Source organism: Podarcis bocagei (assembly GCF_964188305.1).
Source record: "Podarcis bocagei genome assembly, chromosome: 6".
In the NCBI taxonomy this organism is placed as follows: Eukaryota; Metazoa; Chordata; class Lepidosauria; order Squamata; family Lacertidae; genus Podarcis; species Podarcis bocagei.
The window spans coordinates 60,663,212-60,689,470 of NC_138130.1; the positions used below are offsets into that span (position 1 = coordinate 60,663,212).

At 39.9% G+C, this 26,259-nt stretch overlaps 1 protein-coding gene across 2 annotated transcripts in view; it reads left to right on the forward strand.

Moving 5' to 3' along the window:
• The window catches only part of SAMSN1 (SAM domain, SH3 domain and nuclear localization signals 1), a 93,885-nt gene that overhangs the window by 47,913 nt on the left and 19,713 nt on the right, over positions 1-26,259 (forward strand). Inside the window, exons 1-3 of one of the 2 annotated variants that reach the window (XM_081199683.1) lie at positions 4,735-4,917; positions 20,315-20,386; positions 21,272-21,427. In XM_081199683.1, the coding sequence (XP_081055809.1) occupies positions 4,861-4,917; positions 20,315-20,386; positions 21,272-21,427 (285 nt within the window). In that variant the 5' untranslated portion in view covers positions 4,735-4,860. Of the gene's footprint in view, positions 1-4,734; positions 4,918-20,314; positions 20,387-21,271; positions 21,428-26,259 lie in introns of those variants that run through there. The other variant, XM_081199684.1, reaches the window with a different exon arrangement.

Below are 26,259 nucleotides of genomic sequence, written 5' to 3' on the forward strand. Positions count from 1 at the left end.
ATGAAGCTCACTGGGCGACCTTGGGCCAGTCACTGCCCCTCAGCTGAACCTACCTCACAGAGTTGTTGTGGAGATTAAACGATACGGGAGAGAACTGTTGAACTCTTTGGAGGAAATGATGAAATATAAATTCAACAAATAAACAAATCCTTGAGAGTTAGAGGTTTGTTGATGAAACTGGTTATCTGGATGCATTTGAATCAGTTTTGGCACCAAATCAGCCTTGGTCAACCTGATGATTGGTAGAGGACAAGTGGAGTACTTTGATAGAGGACAAGTGGAGTGGCTTTTGATACTATCAGTCATGGTACTATCAACCATGGTAGTTTCCTGCACAGGATCTGTGAGATGGGTGTCAGAGGCACTGTTTTACAGGAGTTATGATCCTACATGCCCTGTCAGTTCCAAAGAGTGGCACTGGTGGATACTCATTGGTGTTTGTGCTATGGGGTGCAAAAGGGGACTGTTTTGTCCCTGGTGCTATTTAACATCTTTATGAAGCATTTGAGAGCAATCATTAGGGGATATGGAGCAAAATGCCATCAGTGTGCTGATGACGCACAGTTCTACTTATCTGTAATATCAGAGGTAGATTTAGGGGAGTGCGACCAGTTTGGCTGCATCAAGCATGGAGCCTCAAGGGCACTGCAGGGGGTGCCACAGCCATGATGTAGAATGGAGGGTGAGAGGCAGGGGGCACCAAATTCTGGTGCCACACAGGGCACTGCTGAAATTTGAGACCCCCATGGTCCACTACTAGTAACATCTTAAATGGGACTGGGTGTGCAGACTCTGGACTAGTGTCTTGCCAATGCTGTGGACTGGACGAGGACTAATAAACTGAGTTTAAATGCTGGTAAGCATAGGCGCCACCTCCTAGGGACTGAGATCCCTTTGGCCACCCCCCCCCCACCCCCCGTTGATGGGGATTGCCATTCAAATGATCTGTGTGCACCACATCTTGGCATTGATTATGTGAGGTGGGCCTTACCTGCCCCCCATATTTTATTCAAGCTGGCATCCCTACTGACAAGATAGAGGCCCTGTGCAACCTTGTGTTTGAGCGACAGGTCAGTTATCTCCTTTTCTTCTGCCAGTGGGGAGCTTTCGTGCCTTCTATGAGTAGAAGGAGCCCTTCATTTGTGAAACAGTCAATCTTGATCCAACCCATCCAATTTTATAATAAACCTACAAAAAGTCCCATTGGCAGCTAATTTCTCTATCTGTGATGCATCACTTGTAAATGCTAGTGGGCTACAGAAAATGAAAGAGATCCATTTTACCTTGAATATATGTTCTGATCTTACACACTGAGTTTTCACTACTATTAACTACAGTATGTTTTTACAATATGGTCGGTCATATGCATGAACAACCCTGCATGTAACATTATCAAATGTGATGTTCCAGGTATTACTATCAAGTGATTTCTTACATGGGGGTGGAGGAATTTTGTAACCTGTAACATACACAACTAATCTGTGGTTTACTAAAAAGGACTGATCTGAGGTAGTCAGGTGCCATTTATAACCATCCCTAATAGTGTGTGTGTTTCACATGCTCCCTGTTCACCTGTCCCACTTTATGATCAATGTTGTGCAATGCATTCTTCATATTAGACCATTTGAAAATTAAAAAGATAAAACTCTCAGACTACATTAACTTTCCAGGCATTAAAATTCATTCAAGATTCCAGCTTAACTCAATTATGTGCTTGTAATGTTACGAGTGTCAGTCTTTCGCTGTTTGGTATTTTCAACAACTAGTGCAGAGGTCAAACTTTCAAGGACAAGGAGATAATCAGGTCAGCCTTCAACCTGCTGTAATTTTTCTGATGCATGGAGAGAGGAAATAGATATGGGTGGGCACTATATCTCCTGAAATGGCCTCTTTCTACCCGTTTAACGATAAATATTCTAGCAATGGGAAGCTCATATATTACTCTACATATGAATTCTCTTTTTATTAATCACACAGATTTTAGCAGTGGGCAGAAAAGGAATTAATGTTTGAATTATCAAGGTGGTTTGATTCCCTCTTAAAGGTTTATTTGGTGCTTTAAAGGTTGGAACAATGGCCAAGAGCATAATAAATGAATTTATAATTGCATGAACTTGGGTTCAATGTGCATTTCCAAATGATATGATAAAGCATTACTAGGTGTGTTGTGTTCTTGTTGCATTTATTCTCCAATAATTTCATGTGAGTTTGGTCAGGTCTATGATGGCATTTCAGCTGCCATTACCAGACATATGAAGATGAGAGATATTTTACTCTTCCAACAATTTTATTATTGACTCTGTTGCAGGAATACAAGATAGATTTAAGCATGTGAAACTACTCAAAATCTCATGAAAAATTTGATGAGAGAGTGAAACCTGAACATGAATTTCTGAAATGCTAGAATGGCTTTTAATAAATATAGGGTCTAATCCATAGGGAACTTCTCCTACAATACTGTATCAAAATTAATGGACTCATGATTTAGCTCCTGCCGGGCATAGACCAAAAGAAGGCTGGATTGTGCCCATAAATGCACTTTTCTTATTCAATTGTTTAGAAGGTTTAAAAGAAAATAGTTATGAGGATACCTTATAAATACTCATCATGTTTGTAATATTTCTTTGTTAGGTAGTCAACCCATTTTGATAAACCCATCTTGACATGATATTGCCTCCTCAGATTTGCATAAATATATACAGTGACCAGAATAACAAAATTAAATGATAACTCATCTGAAGGGTGATATATAAGCTTCAAGCTTTCTTTCTCCGGAATATTTATTGTTAACTCCAGAAAGACAGAGGCCATTTCAAAAGATATAGTACTTATCCATTATTTCTTATTCATGCATCAAATTTTACAAGGGCGGAGGGAGAGGGTATATAATTGAAGGTTAAAATATTATCTTAGCAACTGTTGATATGTGTTTGGGTCTTTTGACAAAGTTTTGATTTGTTTTTAATCCATGAAGCACTGTGCTAAGAGCTGAGCAGTACACCACACACACACACACACACACACACACACACACCCCTACCTGGTTTCATATATAAGACTATAGAGATATAATCTGGAAGGGTGCAATGACCACAAGAGAAGGTTCACACTCCTGTTTGGTGTTTTGGAAAGTGGCCCATTTTAGTTTGTGCTGCTTTGCCTTAGATTGATATCAGCACCTTAATTTTGAAAATCTGAAGCTCCGTGCCTCTTTATTGACTTGCATCAACAAATGACTATAGCTCTCTCTCTCTCAAACACACTTTTTTTGACAGAAGTGAATGAAATTTGTAGGCATAGTAGGCCCTTCTATATAAAGTCTTCCAAAATTCCAGACAAATAGGTCCACGTTATATTTTTGTTGTTTGGTGCTGGCTGCTGTTGAAGTTTAACATTTTTTAAAAGAGAGAGAGAGAGAGAGAGAGAGAGAGAGAGAGAGAGAGAGAGAGAGATAATCCCCTATGACTTTTAAAATTCCATGTTAATTGTACTAGATCCAACTTTTACTCAAATAACTTGTAAAATTGAGGAATGTGCATGCACACATGCATGTTTTTTCTCTATTTGGGGAGGAGAGATTAGCAGGAGCAGGAAAAGAGGCAACAAGTGTGGGTGGTGCCCATGGTACTCTCAAAATTTCAAATGGGTCCCAAAAGACAACTATGCTATTCTGTACAAGCTACAATGCGCCACTTTCCAAAACACGAAACATCCTTGTGGTCATTGCACCCTCATAGATTTTATATCTCTAGAGTCTTATATATGAAACCAGTGAGGTAGGGGTATTGTTTATTACTCTAAAAACCAGTTGACTAGAAGTACCAGGAGTAAAGCTGATTTTAATCTCATTGATATCAAATGATCTAAACTAGCTCACACCAAGTGTAGGCTGCTAATAACAAATATGATTCCATTTCTGGCTAGGATGACAACCTAGGGAGGATTTCATTTTTTAGGGATAAGATTGTTTGGCACATTTAGATGTTATTTGTAGGAATATGCCCTGGAGCAATGGTTGCAAAAGAGTCATGAGCCTAGCTTCCCATGCACTCCTGAAAACCTACTCTAAAGAAAACATGTAAGAATATAAGAAGAGTCCTGTTGGATCAGACCAAGGTCACCTATCAAACAAAAGTAGTTCCTCTAGTGTAGTTCCTCTGATGCCCACAGTGGCCAACCAGATGTTCCTGGGAATTGCACAAGGAGGCAATAGCAGTCTCTGCTTGTTTCCCTGCAACTGGTAATGCTGCAGGAGAATGGATATAAATTGTTTGTTACCCACCCTCATTAGAACATCACATACTAGGCAGTGTGTGTTCTTTTACACTTCAGCTCACTATATTTTTTTATTTGTTTTGAGAGGGATGTGCCAGAAGATCATGATTGCTGTGGTGCTTCCTAGTATGGTTGTAACACTGAAAGAAGAGAATAATAACAATCCTGCTGTTTGGGATGTTATAAATTGTTGACAAAGCTATAGAACACTGCAGGGGGTCGGGCATCCCTGACTTGTTCACCCTTCCACACAAGGCTGCTAGTATGGAAACAGTGCATCAAGCACCGTTTCTGTGGAAGTTGCCGTGAAAGAAATGTGGGGAAGAAGCTGAAGGAGCAGCGCTTGCTGAGTTATACCCAGAGCCTCTCTCTCTCTTTCTTCTTCTCATTTTGTCTTCCTTCCTCTATCTTCAGTCTTTCAACCAGTCCTAGCAGAAAGCTGAGTGAAGTCACATCCTTAGCAGAATAAGGAAGTTTTATTTTGCTGATTTGAGCTCTGTGTATCATTCACACTGCTGCACTTTGGCTGAGCAAATCGAGCAACTCTGCCTTATAATGGTATTTTGATTCAATCTGAATGTTAAGATGTTGAAGAGAAAACCTTCGAATGCTTCAGATAAGGAAAAAACTCAAAAGCCAAAGGTAAGAGAATTTAGCATTTAAGAAGGAATTACATTTAGATGGAAAAACCCAAGCTGTGGTGCTCAAAATAATCTCAGTTATATAGTACCAAATTACAAGTTTTTGATATTCACAGCCCAGAGTTCACTGGGACTGAGGGCAGCTGGACAATGTTCATTTCTGGAGGGGGGTGGGTGAGCTTTTTTTGGTGAGGGTAATTTCACACAAACAGGCCCTCCCATGAAAATGGGGTGGCAAAGACCCTCTCTTCCAGGAGTAGAAGTTACAGGCTTCAGACCTAAGTACCAAGCAAGCAGAGGTGTCCTTGAAATTGTCTTCAACATGCTGCCCTGAGTAATTCCCAGATTTAGGTAAGCAAATTCCAAATGAGGATTTTACAAAGGCCCTAGCTAAAAGAGAAGGCCACCACCCTCAGAGGGAGTTGCACAAGACCAAGTCTTGGTAACTGTATGTAGCCCTCATTCCCAGTCCAGTGAGGGACCTTGATTCTAAGTTATTTTTAGTTTAAAAATATGAAAGTAGCTCCTTCAGAAGTGTCATCTCGACAGTTCTACTTCTTTCATTGTGAAATGACCCTTCAGGGGTCTTAGGACTAGTACTGACAAAAAATAATGGGCATTTTATCCACAAGGATGTGTGCTCAGTTACATGAGTGTTCAGAAACTTTGTAAATTGCTGTGTGAATAAGTTGTCTGGGAACGAGCCATGGCTTAGACAGGAGCATCACTATGATTCCATAATTGTTGCAGATGCTTGTTTTTGTAAACCAATACTTTTGTTTTTCTATCTTTAGTGAACTTTTTAGTTTAACAGTCAGTTGCACTTTGCTGCAAGTGTTTTTATACTAAAGCCTAACAATGGCAGATTATGAATGCATTTTATTTGAAGTAGCAGACGTTTGTTATTTTGGTACCCTTTTGCCTTCAGGTATAATATAATTGATCCCTCAACAATGTTTATTGTTCAGTTCTTCATTGTTTTGGCTGCCTGTGTTTTACATTTACATTCAGAGGCAAAGATAACATATAGAGAGATATATACAGATATGCAGTTATAGCTAAGATATTGAATGCATACATTTTAATTCTAAGTCGAAATTCCAATCCCATTGATGTCAGAGTTAGACATGGTAGAGTTAGATTTTTCCCATAGGAACATAAATAGCAAACTTTGGATATTTTGTTCCCAGGTTAGGACATTCAAGTAGCAAAGAGGAGCAGAGGAGAGTCTTGCCAGGAGCACAAGACAACTAAATTATTATTTTCCTGCCCTTGTATTTTCATTTCTCTCCCCTCCCTTTATTTTTGGCAGAATAAAATGCTGCACGAGTGTGAAATCATTACTTGTGAAAAGAATTGGGGAGGCGGAATATTTTGGGTTCAAAATGAATTTTCACAGTTGGATCCACTTTTTCCATTTTTTGGTAATTTATTTTTGATGGCCTTTATATCTAGCATAAAAATATTGCTGGTACATTGTTCTGATAATAATACAGATTTTCATTTTTGAAAAAACAAAGGGTTTTGGTTGGGTCAACAAGATATTGTTTATGGATTGATTCATATTTTTTTCTTATCTGGTACTCGAAGCTTTCTGTGACTGTTATTGTGTGTATGTGAATTGTAGGTGTTTGTATAAAAATGTTAATGTTTTATATGAATTTCAGATGGTATATTGTATTTATTTTCCATTTTTAAAAACACAGGTCACTTGGAAATCTTTAAGGTAACAAGTGACTAATAAATCTTATTGCAAATAATAGTATAAGACAAGGTGCTACTATTACAGCTGTAATCTGCTGTATTGCTGTAAATATTTTAATTAATTTCAAGTGGTTCAGTGAATAAAATTTTTCTACACACATGAAACCTTTAAGTTCATGCAGTAATTATGAACTTCCTGAGCATCCTAAGACTGATCTTCTGATGATAAAGGGATTTTCCCAGATTGAATTACACTTTCTGCCACTTTCTGGGGAAAGAATGGATGAACTTGTACTATCAACAGTAATCTTGAACAAGTCAATATTTTCTGGGAAGATAGAATGGATAACGCAATCCTCTCTTCACTGATTTAAAAGCTGATTAGGACTGTAATAAAATGGATGAATTAATAATTGGTATCAATAAGTTATTTAATCTTATATGTTTAATGATGGGCAATGGCCACCATTGGGCCGGCCCTACCATTGCCTTAGGTAGCAGTTGCTGAGCGAACAGCACTCCAGCTGTTTCTCCTGAGGCCCCTGACTATTCCTGTCAGTTGGCAATCAGAACTATGTGTACCACCTATGTGGAGTTGTGTTTGAAATAGCTCCATTCTACAGCTATAATGTATTGATCCCTTGCAGAGGGCTGATAGGTCCAGAAATTAAATCTGGCCCCTGACAGCCACAACATTCAGTGAGAAAGAAAATATTGTCATGGACACATTGCTCCTTAAGCCTTTCTGCAGGCTGGGAAAAGATGGTAATTTTAAAACACCTTACATGGTTCCTCTGAGAGGAGACATGCCTCCAGACACTTCAGAAGTGCATAGTATTGCCACACTTTCACAATCATTCCATCATCTAGAGCGGCTGTGTTCTGCGTTATGACTGCTCATTGAAAGTCTCTAGATGACTGGCTTTCTACAAGTTTAGAACTACCATGTGCAAAATTAAATGGCCACTCCTCAGCAAATTTCCCCTTCTAGTGAACCACCGCTGTGGCTCACCAATGTTTGTATCCACCACCACCCATTTTCTCTACAATATTTTACTGATACCTTTTTATTATCTTAATCAATGTAATTTCATGGGAAGGAAGTGACAAAATAAATGACGAATGTACCACAGGGTAGTACATTTATCTTTTGTTTTGCCATGATATATATTTTGATAATGTTTAACGCAAAAGCATAGTGGTGCTAAGCCAGTGTGTCTTCCACACATTTTATACTGATTTTCACTATGTGTTTAAAAGTAGGGAACAGTGGGGGAAACCGAACTAAAATCAATTCTGCATTCGTCATACTGAATTTTGCAATTCCCCTCTAAAGAAGATTGTTACCAAACTAACCATATGGTTGGGAAACATTTAAAACATGCACCTATAGTTGAAAAGGAACTGGCAGGATTTCACAAGGAACTTCCTTGCGTGCCTTCCTGGCTGGTCAGGCATTGCATTCTACAAAAACTAGTAACAGTCATGCTTAGTAGTTTCAATATTTATCTAGCAACCATTTATTTTTCTTTTAAAATGAGCTTCAGTATAAACAAGAATCCCCTATTCACTTCAGTGGGTAAACTGAGCAGCTACACGCAGACACTCAATGTCTCTCAGAGATGCATTTTTTTAGGTCAGCATACACACATTATCATCTTCATATTGTTGGTATAGCATGTTTTTGGTGTTCTGAAAGCATCTTTCCGTAGAACAGTTATAAGCCATCTTACATCTTACATTTCCTTGTGTGGAAAGTGAGAACGCCATATGGGAACCTCCTATTGTGACACTGTTGGACTGCACTTGTGTAGATACTCCCCCACATCCTTCCAGGAAATATTAACCTGAGAGGTACCTGAGCCATTTGGTGTTGTGATTACTTTGAAGATAATCAATTGGTTTTGTAAAAAAAACAACCCAAGTATATTGGTATATTTTAGTCTTTGGAGAATTGCATAGGCTTCCCTAATGTTTTGCTATTTGAAAGGAGGGAGCGGAAACAGCCTCCATTAAGTGTTTATGCTCTTTAAAAGGACAGATGGAAACAGCCACCATTAACTCTTTCTCATCTGCACACAAACACAATTGGGAAGGGGCTGGCTTCTGCCATGGTATTTATTGTGGTGTTGCTTTTTAAGTAATCATTCCAGTTTATCGAAACTTCAATCAACTTAGTGTTGTAATCACTAAAAACTTTTCCACCAAGAGCCATTTATCTGATGCTTATGGTAGCAGTTTGATAGATATGAAGTGCATCCGTTTTGTGCATTGCCCTTGGACAAAACACAGCTGTACGGTGACATTTTAAAAACCACCATGACTCTAATGGAATTAACTGGTATAAAAGGGAGCAGATATATTGAAAGCCTGAAGTGCCAGAGGGTCTATGAAGTGCCATTTTTTTGCATTCCTCACTGAACAGATCAAACTGTGTGATGTTCCAGGCCTGTCTGGTGCTAGGGCAGGGATACTCTGAACACAATGCCAAAAGTAAAAAAGATACGTAGTCATTTGAAGTTGCTTGTGTGGCACAATGGAAGGAAGCCTCTGGGCAAACACTGAGTGCAGTATAACTGTATATGTAGCCTGTGCTACTGGACTTTTGGCATCTCAATAAACCTACAAGCATTTTTTTCATATAGTGCAGTGTGCATTGAACAGGGAGGGAGCAAAGAAATTGATGTGCTAGAGGGTCTATGACCTCTGTGTGGCAACTGCTCATGTTGTCTGCACAGCATGTAGGTGTGGACACCTGCAAAGTAATGTCTGCAAATGCACTTTTAGAAAAAAAACCCTCAAACTGCAGGGCTTACAGGCTAATGTGCACACACAGACACACTTCACACAGTAGTAGTAGTAGTAGTAGTAGTAATAATAATAATAATAATAATAATAATAATAATAATAATAATAATAATTTATTTATTATTTATACCCCGCCCATCTGGCTGGGTTTCCCCAGCCACTCTGGGCGGCTTCCAAAAGAATATTAAAATACTATGATACATCAAACATTAAAAGCTTCCCTAAACAGGGCTGCCTTCAGATGTCTTCTAAAAGTCTGGTAGTTGTTGTTCTCTTTGACATCTGGTGGGAGGGCGTTCCACAGGGAGGGCGCCACTACCGAGAAGGCCCTCTGCCTGGTTCCCTGTAACTTGGCTTCTCGCAGTGAGGGAACCGCCAGAAGGCCCTCGGTGCTGGACCTCAGTGTCCGGGTAGAACGATGGAGGTGGAGATGCTCCTTCAGGTATACTGGACCGAGGCCAGTAGCATGTAAAGAGCTGCTCCCTTCATTCCTACAAGTAGGGAAGTGGTAGCCAGTGGAGAATTATATTCTCCTACAAATGGAAAAAGCTGCTTGATGAGGATGAATGAGTTTAACTTTGTCAAGGAATGGATGGAGGATGGGGCACAACCACAATCAAAATTGCTGGAATCTAAGGGCTGATTTACTTGATTTTTGTACATTTCAGTTTCAAGCAGGATCCTGATTGCATAAACTGACTCAAAAACTGTATTTTAAGTTCCATCCACGGTGACGCATTCACACGTGCAGGTCATTACTTCCTGTTGCAGTTCTCAAATCATGAGCATATGCTTATGAACAAAGTTTTAAGTGTATTGCAACTCTGTCGGTTAAGCCACAGAGCCTAGGACTTGCCAATCAGAAAGTCACGGCTCGAATCCCCACGACGGGGTGAGCACCCATTGCTCGGTCCCAGCTCCTGCCAACCTAGCAGTTCAAAGCACATCAAAGTGCAAATAAATAAATAGGTACCACTCCGGCGGGAAGGTAAACGATGTTTCCTTGCACTGCTCTGGTTTGCCAGAAGTGGCTTAGTCATGCTGGCCACATAACCCGGAAGCTGTACACTGGCTCCCTCGGCCAATAAAGCGAGATGAGCGCCGCAACCCCAGAGTTGGCCACGACTGGACCTAATGGTCAGGGGTCCCTTTACCTTTACCTTTACTACCTAACTGTCCCATTTTTACCGGGACATTCCTGCAATTACAGAAGCTGTAGAGCACCTTGGGTGGCTGGCTGCTGCCACCTACCACAACATGCATGAAAAGGGCTGCAGCTTCGTGATGTACAGTGCCACTTCTAGAAGTAAATCAGTGTGTGGTGGAGGTGGGCAGCCCCCAGCACACAACTAAGTGGTGGTGCAGTGTGGCATGCAGTAGTGGGCATGCGCACACACAAGCCACTAAGGTGGCGTATGTGCAAGCGGTGGCGCGATGGGGGGGCGGGCTTGCAGAGAAGCAGTGGCGGCAGTGGAATGGGGGGGGGTACAAACCAACAACTGGTGGTGGTGATGGGATGGTGTGGGGGAGCATGCGAGTCAGCAAGCAGCAGCAGCAAGATAGTGCAGCGAGAGGGGGAGAATGTCCCAATTTCGTCTTAGGAGGTGGTGGAGCAATTCAGTGGTTTGTTATTTTATTTTTAAAAATGAAACAAAATTGTGCTTATGGATCAGATATATTCTTCATAAATTTCCTATGTTGTTCTCCTGTTTAACGGTGGATACAATGAATTCCAAAATAGCAGATACAAAAATAAAAGTCACTGTCATGCTAAACATTCATTATTCAAAATATAATTGTGGGTTTTAAAGACCAAGATATGCAATGTGGAGACTGTATACCATTAATGAATATTAACCAGGGTTAAGCTTTCTAATGTTATTTCAAAGGCATTTAGGAGATTCAGATTTAAAACAGAAAAGTTTAGATTTCATAAAGAAATTGAGCCCATAATTAATCAGCTACTCATATCATTGTAGCTGGTTTCTACAACCTATTTGGCAGTCACATTCCCCCCCCCCCCCTATTTGCATTTATTCCTACAATAATGAGAGGTGATGAGCTGATGATAAAGCTACATTTTTCTGGCTTCCAACTGTGTAAATTTATGCTTAGAGGCAGAGATGGCACATAGGTCTGTCATCAAAGGTCTTTAGTACAATCTTCCAAGAAGACTGTCAAGGTATTTGCAAGTTCTGCAAAACAGCCACAAACAGATAACATCTGGGTATGATGATTTTTGCTGGAAATACCTGTAAGCATTATCGGATGACACCCACATGCATAGAAACTTGTCTTCATATTCAGTTAAAAAAAGAACTTCAGGTGACATTACAGATAAGGTTTTCCTGTTTTCTGCAGGCCTTGTAAATTAAACTGGGTCAGAGCTAACATCGGCTGCTTCATCATCACGCGAGTGTGTGTGTGGGGGGGTGTCCATTAGTCAAAGTTTCTGCAGCCAACAATACTGCTTATTTTCTTGTATTCTGTGTAGACAGTTGAGCCAAAACAATCCCATAGAAAACTTTGTTTACCGTGGTAGCTCCTAGTTATTTCAGTGAGGCCTGAAGAGGATAGCTTCTTAATGGTTTCCTGTTCATGATTGCTTGTTGGTGTTTTTAATTTTTTAATTTTTTAAGTGAGATGTTCCCTGTTTTAAATTTACATGTTTCTTCAGTTGTGTTCATATATCATAACATTCTCATTTTAAGATTTATTTATTTATTTAACACTAAAGACAATTTCGGAAGTTGTAATACAGGTAACAAAAGACAATTTAAAATCATGTTAAAATATATTGTTGTGATGGTAGTTTAGGTCCAGTTTGCTAATCTGTCACCCTGTGATTGTAGAGATTCAAAATCATAATGAATTGTGCCTTCATCAGTCCTACTATTATATTCTCAAAAGGTGAATGGGATTTTAAGGTTCATTTTGGCTTTTGTGTTGCATTTCCAGAGCTCGCTGTCCCCCATCTAAGATTGTGCTACATGTATGTCAGGCATCATTTTTTTAAAAAAAATAAGTGCAGCAAGAGGATGTGGTTGAAGGTTTTTTTAATGGTGACAGAAAACTTCCAGTAATCCAAACCAGATGGTTCTAATCTACTAACCTCATTTTTTAAAATAAATAAAAATGATTATGATACTCAGACAGAATTTACCCTATTTTGCATGGCAGATTTTTCTGAGGGTTGCTGCACTAGATCACTGTACATAATGTGAATGTGTGTGAACTTAATTAGATAAAATATCTGCTTATCTAATTTGAAAAATATCTGAGATTCAGAACAAGGAACAACCATTTAGAGAAAAATATCACTTCAAAGGAAAGAGGGCAGAAGAGTTGTGAGCCATGCCCCTGCCACTGCTTTGTCCACATCTTTGGATGTTAGGCTATTCACCCAGTAGGGCAAAGAAGTGAGTACAGAATTTGCCTGCCTACTCACATAGGTGACTGCATAATTTGCTCTTTTATAGTGTAAATGCATTGGTAAAGTGGCTAGTATTTTTACAGTGGACATGTTGCCCAACTGGGATCAACTTGCCGAGGCATTAATTGATAAGAACTCAAGCTCTTATTAATTGATGTACTTTTTTAGAATAAGTATATCAACTGCTTTTCCAACAGCTTTTCAGCAACAGAGAAGTGAATAAATATAATAGAATAGATACCAAGAATAAACTCAACAAAAATATAACTCAGTCAAAAACACTCTCAATGAGAAATTCCCAAGGCCAGATGTTTTTACAGTCTGTGTATGTGTGTGTGTGTGTGTGTAAAATAAGTTCTGAGTGGGATTCACCTAGCAAATCCTATCAGTGGAAGCCCTCTGCAAAGGGCTTCTTCTCCTCTCCTCCCCTGCATGCCCCCCAAGTGGCTTGCAGGGGTCAGGAGAACCCCCTCTGAACAGCTCATGGGGAAAGGGAAGGGGAATTCTCCTGTCTGATATGACTGCATAGATGGAATGTTTGTAATAGTGCAATGTTCAATTCAACCCAGTGTCATTTAAACTGTAGGAGAGATTACAGAGAGGCCACATGGATATCCTATGAGTGATATCCACCATTAGTCAAACTTATGTGCATAGATTTCATTAAGCCTGTTCCTAGTATGACTTAGTTGGACACCCAATGTATCCAGGCTGTCTGCATACTGAACCCATGTCACTTGAATAACCTATACAGTACAAGTCTTCATTTGGTTCCATTCCTGCTCTTAAAAATGTGGTGGTGGGCCAAACATGGAGCAGCTTCAGTACTGGGGTTTTGATTACACTTTGCTCTTTCTTTTCTGCATCTAAGTCAGCAGGTTTCAGTTTTTAACATCTGTCAAACAGCTACTCAGCTGGTCCTAGTTATTTGTAAACTTCAGTGCGCTGGATCAACCTTGCATTTACTTTACATTTAAAAAGTCCTTTTACAGATTTACAGTCCGCTATATAAATGAACTGGAGACAGGGCAATCCAATAATATTTGAAATAAATTTTCCTCACTTTGCACTCAAAGGTGAAACCTCTGTGGAATTGACTACACAAAGTCCTTCACTCTATATTTTTCTTCCTTATTAACCTGCTGCCTGCAACATCAGCCATTTGTGCTCATTGAGTTTACAAACCTTCTCCTCCAAAAATCCTAAGAAAAGATTTACTTATTTTTATTTATTTAGGATTACATGATATGGCATATTTGTTGTGCATAAAACTGTCATTGGCTTTTTTAAAAATAAAAAGTTTAGGTTCAAAAAATCTGGTGGGTTTGGGGCTGCTTGGGCATGAGGTTGTTTATAAGCCCTGCTATATTCACTGCAGCACTCAACCTCAGGTGATATAAAGCATGCAAAAAAGAACTTTCTGTCAGTTTTATTATTTCTAAAAAGGTTCCCCTTGAAGGAGAAGAGTGACCTTGTTCTGCTGAGCTGACATGTGCCATTGAATTAATGGCTGAGCTTCGCTTTAGGGAAGCTTGCAGAAACATTACAACTCTCGTGGCTGAGTTTGCTGTGCACATTAATCAGGTAAACCAAAATGATGCATCAAACACTCATTTAAAAGTAGTAAAATTCCTCCCTCCCCATTCCTTTTTTTTTATAAAAAAAATCTTCCTAAGAATTAGTGTACAGTTGGTCATTGCTTATGGTCAAGGGCACTGCTGGATGGATACAGTAAAACATAGCTGAGGGGACTGAAACTTTTCTTAATCTCCAGCTGCTAAAGAAGCTCAAGAAGGAAGTTAGATATAATAGGGACAGGTTAGGACCTGTATTTAATACAAACCTTATCTCCTAGAACATATTTGCTCTAATTCTCATGACCATAACATTATTTGACATTATGATTCATAACAATGTGGTAGCAACATTGATAAAAAAGGAACGAAAGAGTTTGATCACACTTCCAATGAAGACAACAGGGAGTTTATCATTCATTTAATGGAGGCCATGATCAATGGCTTCAGGCAAGACAAACAGTCTCTCCCATTGACAGTGATTTTTGTAATAGTCTGTTAATGAGATTTATGAAGTATTTAATAGTGCTTAAGGGTCCAATGCACCTTTTATTTTTCCTGCACCATTTTGTGGTGGTCGTTAACTGAACGTAGTGCTCTTCTGGAGCTCCCAAAACTAAAGTTGTGATAGACATGTCCACAAAACAGATTTAAAGCAGATTGTGCCTGCACACTCACACCTGTAATGAAGAAAGCATTTATCTAGAGCTTTCCCAAATTGTGGATCTCAACATAGTTGAACATCCCCATTTTTCAAATTTTTCAAATTTAATGACCAATAATCACATAGCATGGGGCAAAGAAGGTAAATGCCATCACAAAGTTGAAAGCCTTAGCTTAAAGAACTGAGATGCTTTCAGGAAATGGTTATTTATTATGTATGCCAATATCTGCAAAACATCTCCACAGAGACACAGCCACTAAACTTGCTAACGAAGTCAACCACAACCTGCTTTTTGAGACCAGATCAGAAGGCTGCCTTTACAAAGAGAGCATATATTATGTTGAACGCCCCAGTTCTATAATGTCAAAAAGCCCAGAATGGTTGGCACTGATGGAAGCAGCTAAGGACTAGGTGGAGTGTTTCCACAACTGCATGGCTCAGAATGGATGCATTCTGCCCCATAATTCTTAACAAAGCAGGAAAATGCCATGCACGAATAAAAAGAAGCGCCTTGTGAACAAAGCTGGATGAATATTTGAGATGTGAACAGCTCACTAAAGTCTCTCAACAGTTATCCTAAGGTACTAACCTAGTTCCAAAGGAGCACTTCTGGTGATGAAACAATTTATGACCATATTTAAAAAAAGATTTTGCACACGGGACAAATAAAAGCCAATGTTATAAAAGCAGGTGGATGAACCTCATTCCTGTTCAGAAGGCCAGCACATGATCTTCCACTTCTTTATCCTTTGTCTTAGTGGTGCATGAGGCTCTGTGTGGCCTTTCCTGAAATGCATATTTACCATAGGTGCAATCTAATAAGCACTGATCTCGTACAACCCCCATTTGTGCTCATAGAAAAGCATAACTTGGCATCTTAAGGCTGTCTGCCTCACCAAATGCTAATAAGCTAGACAGATAATTCTTTAGTTAGCATAACCTAACAAAGCACAAGATACGGTTTATGGCTGTCTTGGGTCTGGCTGTAAGCATTAGTTCTGTTAATATTTCCCAGTATTAAATGCTGATTATTACTATTGAGGAATGTGATGCAGGGATTAACTCTGGCTCTCAGGAAGTCCAGTGCACTACAGACCTCCCAGAAAGGAAGAATGAGAGTTAGTGATGATTTAGATGGGGAATGGAAAATACAACAATTATAACAATGTCAGCACCTCAACCAGTAGCACATTTACACCTCCTGTCCTCTGTGCTGAAAACCTCTTCTCAAAAGTATATAGTAAAAATTAAGGAGGAGCGGAAAGAAGAGCATCCTAGCAATAGTGACAGGCATACTTATATGTATATAGAGCCTTCAGTTAAGGAAAAGCAAGGTGGAAAAGCAAGCAAGAAGAAATGGGTGGCCAACATGGTGCCATCCAGATGTTGCTTCACCACAGTTCTACAGCAAAAACTGTATTGTTTAGGCCTTTGCAATTTGATTTATTTTTTCCTCAGCCAGCTTTGCTGATATGCTCTTGATGCTTTTAATGATGTTCTTGTTGTAGTATTTGTTCTCAAGCTGTACACTGCTTTGTTATCTCTTCTATGAAATTGTGATTTAGAAATATCTGAACAAAAAAAATAATCCCTGATTTTTGGCTATGTTGGTTCATGGGGTATTTATGAATTAGGACTTAAAGAGTTCATAGTCCTTGCCAAAGCAGAACATCCTCCAGCAACCTCAACTCCATGTGACTTACAAGAGGGAGGACACCAGAACTAGCTTTACAGGGGCTGAATTGTTGAAAACATAGCAGTGAGTTGACCAAGAAGTAAACTTGTTCACCAGCTCTCACATTCCTCTTCTCCTGGCAAATCATCCAATCAGAAATATTTTGGTGCCCAAAGGGAACCTCCTGCGTTCTTGCTCCTTCTTAATGGGTGCATGCAAACCCTTCCCTTCCCGCAGCACATTTTATGTTCAGGGAGATTAATTTGCTTAATGTAGTCATCCTTCCAAAAGAGAATCACTTAATTTTATGGGATTCTGAATACCAGTGTCAAAATCAATGGCCCATTCTCTTCCAAGAGACTTGCATTTGCTTTAAAAGCTTTTGTAAAACTGGAAAATAAGGCTCCCACATTACACCAATGGCTTCACCGGGCAGATACTCACTGAAGCTGATGTGGCGGCTGGCACAGGAGAGCAGAAGGACTCAGGAGTCAAGTACACACACACACACTGCAGGCCCTCAGCTCCTCAATGTGTTTTTCTACACTGTTGTCATGGGTTGAATGCATTTTAAAAGGTGGCAGCTATATTGATTACTTAATGGGGAGAAAGAAGAAGTTGGGACTGAGAATTGCTGAAGTAGCCCTGCTTAATGCTCTCCTGTGCAACAAGGCCATTATCTGGAATGGTGGAAACCATCCTGCAGCTCTTATTAATGTTTAATAAGTACGGCACAACACAAAGGTACATGACAAAATAGCCCAAGGCCTCTGCTCAGATAGGATAGAAGATTGTTGTGAGCCTCGAAAGGAATAACTGATTTCCCTGAGCTCTGGCTCTTTATGAGAACAGCAACGATAAGCATTATTTCCCCTCTGCTCCTCAGTGTCTCACTATCACATCGGCACTTCAATAAACAGGGATTCATCGCAGGCATCCCGATTGCTACTAAAAGGCACTGGCTGCTAAATTTGTATCATGGCACGAGCCTCTTCCTCAATTAAACATTGTGGTGAATTGTAGCCTTCCTTCATTTATCTACAGTGCTGTGGGGCATATTCAGCAGGACTGAAAAGTCAGCAAAAGGTGTTAATACTGCCTGATAGGCCCATAATCTTTGGTGCTGTGTGTGTTATATCACACTATTGAGATATTGTTCATTGATTTAATATAGAAAATCTGTAAATGAAATGTTAACTGTACGAACTGAAGGGGATAGCTGACACCCATTTGCAAAATGTATACACACACACACACACACACCATATGTAATGGGTAGCAATGAAAATGTTCTGTTACCATGAATCCAATAAGGGGGCAAAGTAAACTTGATATAAAATTAAAGTAAGCCAAGAGTGGAGAAGCTTTTGTAGCTCAAGGGCCACATTGACAGACTGTTCAGCGGCTACGTGCATGGGATGGATGTGATAACCCCAGGCCTGAAACTCTCACATGCACCAGTAGTGGCTCACACTAGTTTCCAGCAGATGGGGCAATGCTGCCTACCAGGAGGGAGGAGAGATGAGACAGGGAGATCAGTGTGCTGCAAACACACAAATTGGCAGAACCAATTTGGCCTTCCTGCTGATGTATTTGCACCATGATGACCTCCCCATTGCCCCATTTTGGGGGGTGGAGGAGGTCTTGAAAATGAATAGCAATGCAATCCTAAACAAATTTACTCTGAAGTCATTTCCACTGTACTCAATCAGATTTTTTTTCACTAGTGAGATTGCAGCTCTAGATAAGGAATTATTCCTGAGCCTTGAGGATTAATGTGGGCTATAAAATCAAATAAACAATCAAAAGAGGGTTGCAGCTAGCAAGACTGATCTTCATGCGATTGCGAACTAGTTGTCCAAATGATAATTTTATTCCATCAGTAAATTGTCTATTACTCTTTATTTTTAGTTTCAAAAGAATGTAAAAGAAATGGGTAGTAAATTTGTGATTTATTACCAGGATTGTAATAAGATGAGGCACCTTCCAGAGTGAAAATTCTCCAAGGAAGCTACTTTGTAAAGTGTACAGTTAGTGTCAATTGCATGTACATCATTCTTAGAATCACCACTTCTGAACTTGAATGCACACTTGTCACTTTGCATAATGGTCAGCAATGCAAACATACCCATAATGAGACTCTTTCAGAACCAACCATCAAACCCTTGCAGAACCAAAAGGGCAATATGTAAATATAGCCAAACTACCTTTAGTACATAGGTTTTGTTGTTATAAAAAAATGGAGTTAATAGAGTAGCATTCAGTAATACTGAGAGTAGACTCACAGAAATCAGTAGGGCTTAAATTAAGCATAACACTAAATCTGGATCCAACTCATTGTTCCTACCTTATCTGTTGTTGATTTGATCGCAATTAAAAAACACTTTGTAGTACATTAGGAGTGTTTGGCAAACCTGTGTAGAAGAGAACAAAAAGTGTGTGTCTTAAGGCAGACATTTAAAGCACATCCAATGCATGCTCTAGTTATCTCCCGCTTGGACTACTGCAATGCGCTCTACGTGGGGCTACCTTTGAAGGTGACCCGGAAACTACAACTAATCCAGAATGCGGCAGCTAGACTGGTGACTGGGGGCGGCCGCCAAGACCACATAACACTAATCTTGAAAGACCTACATTGGCTCCCAGTACGTTTCTGAGCACAATTTAAAGTGTTGGTGTTGACCTTTAAAGCCCTAAACAGTCTCGGTTCAGTATACCTGAAGGAGCGTATCCACCCCCATCGTTCTGCCCAGACACTGAGGTCCAGCGCCGAGGGCCTTCTGGCGGTTCCCTCATTGCGAGAAGCAAAGCTACAGGGAACCAGGCAGAGGGCCTTCTCGGTAGTGGTGCCCGCCCTGTGGAATGCCCTCCCATCAGGTGTCAAAGAGATAAACAACCACCTGACATTCAGAAGACATCTTAAGGCAGCCCTCTTCAGGGAAGTTTTTAATATGCGACATCTTAGTGTATTTTTGGTCTTTCTGGAAGCCGCCCAGAGTGGCTGGGGAAACCCAGCCAGATGGGCGGGGTACAAATAATAGATGATGATGATGATGATGATGATGATGATGATTTGAAACACGTGACTTCCCCCCAAAGAATCCTGGGGACTGTAATTTTCCCCTCCCATAGCTATGGTTCCCAGCACCTCTAACCAACTACAGTTCCCACAATTCTTTGGGACGGGGAGTCATGTAAGTCGGATGTGCTTTAAATGTATGGTGTGGATTTGACCTTAGTTACTTTAAAAGTCAACTGTAGCTACCTGCTCAGGGTGAGATTGATGAGTAGAGCCATCCTTTGGGACTGGACTCAGGATAAAGGTAACAACTGATAACTTCCAACTCTGCAAAGTTCTGATTGCCTCATCTATAATGTACCGGTATTTGATTATCATCACTGACCATATGTCAAATATCAATGCATAACATGTACCAACTGGAACACTCAGCAAAGTTATGAAAACTTTGTATCAGCTTACTCTAAAAAGAAATAATTATGCTAGTGTGTCTATCTATATTTATTTTTTTCTTTTCATAGCGAGCGAGTAGCTTTGGGAACTTTGACCAACGCAGACATCAGTCAGTTTCAAAGCCAGATGATTCATCTGAGGTTTGTATATTACTCAATCTAGTTATTTTACATAACGGCTCCTTAACTTCTGTACATGCAACAGAAAGCACATTGTGCAAAATACAGTGGATTTTGCACCAGCTGAGTGAGCAACTGACTGCTGAATTGAGTAAAATTTGTGCAGACTTAATGATTTGATGATACAGCACACAGAACCTTGGTTTTGGGAGGGGAAAACACTCAAACAGCAGGTTGCTGTTGTTGAGTAGTGGTACATCTCATAGTCATCTATTGTCTATTGCCTGTTACATTGCTCGTGTTTAGTTATACACCCACCTTCCATAATTTTGGAAACTTGCAGTGGCATGTCCAAACACAACTGGACAAGGGCCAACAAATCTTGCCTTGCCTTGTTGCCAGCCAGAGTACTATCATCATTACCCTATTCCCTCATCCAAGTACAGGGGGAAGGGCCTTCTTACATTATGTTGAATTCAAAGCTCAGCCTGGCTGTGGGGTGTGCTTGAGAAAGAGCAGCCCTGACCTCTTCCACAGTGAAGCTCACCCTCATTACATTTAGTCTCAGACATTCAAAAAGTGCTGAGAAGTCTCCTGGCTCTCCAAGTATCTCTCAGGTTCAATGCAGTATCAGGGAGAGTCTTTAAATTTCTCCCATGATTCTGAAGTCAGCCTGGTACTTTTCCAGGCACTGAAGAATGGCAGGGGCTGTTCTTGATTTTGTGCTCTTTCCAGAGCAAAAGATGTAGATTCTTGCTAGTGGAACTCTAACACAATTTGCCTGTAATGAACAAACTGTAATTTGAGGGCAGAAAACAATGACTTGCTATATGTATCATCAGAAAGCTGCACCAAGAGACTCCTATAAAGTTTTAAATAAACTTTTTTTCTTTTTAAAAAACCCAGATATGTGAAGCAGATGCTGTAAGTGATGGTGGAGAACTGGGACATAGCAAATCACCAAATAGTGGGGGAAGCCTTGGAAAGAAGATGCGGGCCATTTCCATGACTATGAAGAAAAAGATGGGTAAAAAGTACATCAAGGCACTTTCAGAGGAGATGGTAAACATATCACTAAAATATTTTGATCTTCTTTATCTGCTTGTGGTTTAACTTCCGGTTTTTAAGCTCTGCTGTCAAAGTTGCTTCATATTTAGCTGTGCATGTCACTGTGTTCAGGCAACATCATAAACACTGCAGTGATATTGCAAAACTAATATGTAAAGTAATTTTCTCCAAACTTATTGAACTATGCTTAATGACGCCAATCCACTTCTTTGAGTGAACATGCAGAAATTAATATGTGCAACTGATTGTGCATCTTATTACTGCAAATGAAGGCTTTGGGAACGAAGTGGGGAGAAATGTTCAGATTCTGTTAGTGGCAGTAGATTCAACACAGGAATCCACCTTAAATCTTAGGTGTTGCAATTCAAATACTTTCCCTTATTCACTCCCATTTGGGAGTTGGAATGTTCAGATGGGGATGGGGAAATTATACTTCACACTGATTTGAATAAATAAATAAATCAAGCAATTATTTTGTTGCAGACTTCCAATACATTAACTGAATTTTTAATAGAATTTCTGGGCTCCCATTGTACACAGTGGTATTTATCCCTGAGTAGACATGCATAGGTTTACACTTTGATGACTAAGCTAGAAGTTACCCTGAGTTGCTTTTTTCTCTGTCTGGCCCCTTGCTGATATTGTGTGTTATAAAGTTTTTCTAAGTCTCTTTCACCAAAACAAAATGCAAAGTTGTTGTTGTCATTGTATTGAGAGAATGCCTCTCTTTTGACTACTGTTTAAAATCACTGGAAGCCAAAAGTACTGCATAACTCCCAAAATGGAAGGTCTCAGAATCATGCCCGGAAGAAGTTATATTCTTTGACCCCAAAGCTCTTTCTGCTAATCCCAGACGTGAAACAGCTGGCTGAAGTTACTTAGGGCAGAACTACACATTATTCAGAACCATGTGTAATAAAAAACCAATGGCTACTTTTCTGATGGAGGGTGGAAGCAAGAGTAGATGCTTAACTCTTTGCCAGCTGCTTTTCCCTCCCTCCCCAATCAGAACCTCAACTTCTTTTTCTGCCCAAAGCTTGCACTGTGAGAGTAAAGATGTGCCTGGATCTCTGCAGTAAGAGAGATGCAGTTTGGGACAGTTGCTATTTGGAGTGGAGAAGTAGTGGGCATCCCCCTTTCCCTTTTCCACTCAAAGGGTTCCCTTTGCAGCCATCAGGCTTGTGTGATATGGTCCTGTGGTCCTGCTTCTGTCATTAATTCAGTGCACATGGTACATACAATGGGGGACTCTTGATTAATATTACTTCACTTACTCTGCTGTCTTTAACCAACAGATGTTCAGGCTGAGGCTAAGCCCTTGTTCAAATTAAATGCTGAGTTGATGATAGGCATAAATAATCAGGCAAATCTTTTGGCACGAAGGTGTGTTCAATGAAATAGTCTAATGATTTGTATTCTGATATTTATTTTAAAAATCCATTAATGGCCTGGGGAAGACTGTGAAAAGTGAAATGGCAGAATTTGATGAAAGTACTAAAGTATGCTATGAAGAATTACAAAAGAATCTCAGAGCCCAAGCAGAATGGGAAGGTATATGGCAGCTGAATATCCATTAACTGAAAAAATGTGCCTTGGAAATATAACCCAGTTCTACATAAATATGGTTAGATACTGAATACAATATTACTGCCAAGTAAGGAAGTTTGGGAGTCACTGTGCATACTTCCTGGAAATGTCAACTCAGGCCACTGAAGTCTTTAAAAAGCAAAAAATGTTAGTGATTAATCTTCAAGGTGACATAAAATAATATGCTAATTCTCTATATAAGTGAATGGTACCGTCTTTTGCAAAAAAAAAAAGTGATAGCATGTGAATGTTTTCAAAGAAGAACAATTAAAATTGTCAGTGGTATCTTAAGTTTTTCATGTAAAGAGAGTCTAAATGAATAGGATTTTTCAGTTTTAAGGGCGGGAAATCCAATAACCACAGCACGCACAACTGTGCATAAGGCAACAAAATGTGGTGGGTGAGCAATACCACACAGGAGTACGCATAGGAGGTGCCATTTCTGAATGATCTTCCATGTGAAAGCGTCCAAAAAGAAAGACATCAAGGAGAAAAATTCTAGCTAAGCACAATTCCTACAGTCTTGTTTTCCCTTGCAGGGAAGGTTAAGTTGGGAGGGAAACCCAGAGGGGAGCATTCAACAGTGTAATCTCCCACCAGCAAGCTGAATGGGTACCACTTTGGCATTGTATAACCCTCATTCTGTTATGTGGGTAGACTCAGTCTAAGTTGTTGAGACAATCATCTGCAGTTTGGTAAAAAGAAACCAGGGTTTGACCTATATTCGATACAATAGATTCTTATGGTGTCGCTTTAAAATAAACTACTTTTTTTTTGCATTTTGTATATAGTTAACGGGTGGAATTTAAGAGTGCAAACGTGGTAAAAGAACTGGACTCAATAATAGATGTAAAAGAATATTACCAGAAGGCACACAGTTCTTTTTGATGGTGGCAGTGTGCACATTTGCCAATGAATCAACAAACAACATGAATAGACTAGTAACTAGTGGGGCACTACAGGTAGGGGGAAATGCTACCAGCCAACAACAGAAACCCTCTTGTGGGGGCAATGGGTGATATTTTGCCACTGTGAGAATAGTGGACAGAATACTGGGGTAGATGGGCCATTGGCCTGATCCAGTAGGCTCTTCTTATGTTCTTAACGAGTTACAGAAAAGCTTGTATGAGTTGGTCCTAATCTAATATTAATACATTTTGGAACATAAAAATTCCCATAATGGGCATCATGGGGAAATGTGCTTCAAATCTCATCCTGTGTGTAGCTGCTTAAATCAGGCAGCTTTTGAGTCTTATCTGAGGCATCTGATCATTTAATCCCTTACTAAGCCAAAAGAAATTGCACTTTGTCATCAAGGTAATGCATCCTGCCACCCAAACATGAACTTAGAACTGCAGAACTATAGAAGTGGAAGGCACCTCAAGAGTCATCTAGTCCAACCCCCTGCAATGCAGCAGTCTCTACATGGGGTCACCCATCCATTCTGAAACTATGCTGGACCTTGCTTAGCTTTCTGAGACTTCTTCATGTAGTGGATTAAATAGTGTCACCGCTTTTGTCTTACTCACCAAACCTAATAACGTGAATGTGCTGTAATCTCCCAAGGTACATGCTACCTCTCTGTCATGCTGACTTCATATGATGCAACAATAGGGAGAAGTTGCTTCCCAAGTTCCTCTTTTCTTGTGAAGTTATTGTTGCTTAATTATTTAACTTAGACAGTGACACATAGCAAGTGGCCTCACTGTTACAATACGTTCCCATTTTAAAAATAAAGCAGTCATTAGTTTAAGCACTCTGGATTAAAAAAACACCCCAAAACAAATCATAAGCAAAGGTAACCTGTTAGGCCATAAGAAGAAGAAGAAAACCTTCAAAATCCACAATTTGGAAATACGTTTTCTTGGGGCCAACTAAAAATGTCACAAAAGTGTGGTAAGTTTTCAAGATCTTCTAAACTCTTCCTTGGGCAAGATGTTACAAAGAGGAAGGAGTGAAGGGGACAAGGAAGAATTTAAAGTACAAAAATTCAGCTAGATGGTATAGCCGTGAGGTCAGTTTGTGGACTCAGTTCCAAAATGGAGATTGCAAGCAGAATTAGTCCCACCCAGGTGCTGCAGATAATAGCTTCCGCACCAGGATTCTGGGATAAAGAAATAATGGCTTCTCCCCATTTCAGAGAGATTTCAGACTGGCACCAACTATAGCAAATTTTAGATGAACCCAAGTTTCTGTTAGAATAAATGATTCCCCCCCCCCTTTTTGCCTATTTGTTTGGTTGCTACCTACAATGACGTACTTGCAGGGCTCAAAACCACTAGTGTTTTTTTTTTAAAAAATGATGTTGCTCTGTTATGTGAAAGCTAGTAATTATAGCCTTGACATACATGTTTGTCCCTTGAATTCTGAAAAACAAAGTGATTTTCAATCTGACAGCAGTTGCCCAGAGAATGGCAGAGAGGAGTGAGCACTTTTTCCAGGTGACAGGAATTGTATGTCTTCTGCCAAAATTGCCTTCATTTCAGACAGCCTTGCGTTCTTTTGAGTTACTATATATGTTTAGCAAGCTCTTTCTCTACTCCCACCACCACCACCACCTGTGCATGGCTTTACTAAAACCATAGCATGTGACATCTCAGCTAAAACATCTGTTCTCGCTGCCTATATCCTTCGGGGACAGGTTCAGGGTTCATGCATTGATATACAAAAGCCTGAATGACATGGGTGCAGGATACCTTATATCCCATTATTACAGCTCGATCACTGAGATCATCTGCTTGAGCACTGCTAGTTGTCCCCATGTTACAGAGGCCCAGCTGACCTCAACTAGAAGTTGGCTATTTAGTGTTGCTGGTCCCATGTTGTAGAATGCTCCTCTAGCAGAGATTCAGCAAATATTCTCCCTTTTGACTTTCGGCTATCTCTTGGTGACTTTTTATGCCAACATGCCTATTCAGATATTTAAAATGCCCCTTGATTAGCCAGATATTTTAATGCCCTCTTTGTATCGCTTTTAAATGTTTTTTATACTGTCATGCACCACCCTGATGCTTTGTGAGAGGGGGGTATATGCATACATTTTTATATAAATAAATAAACAAAATAACACCCTCTTCCAAGTTCTGTTTGGTCCCCATTCTGTTTTGCTGCAGGTACAATGCCAAGTCTCCAATTAAATTTTATTTTAAGCGCATCCACATTTCCCAGAAGAATTTGGAATTTGTGACGACTTGGTGGAACTGGTTCTGCTTAAGTATACAGCAGATGATGAACTAAAT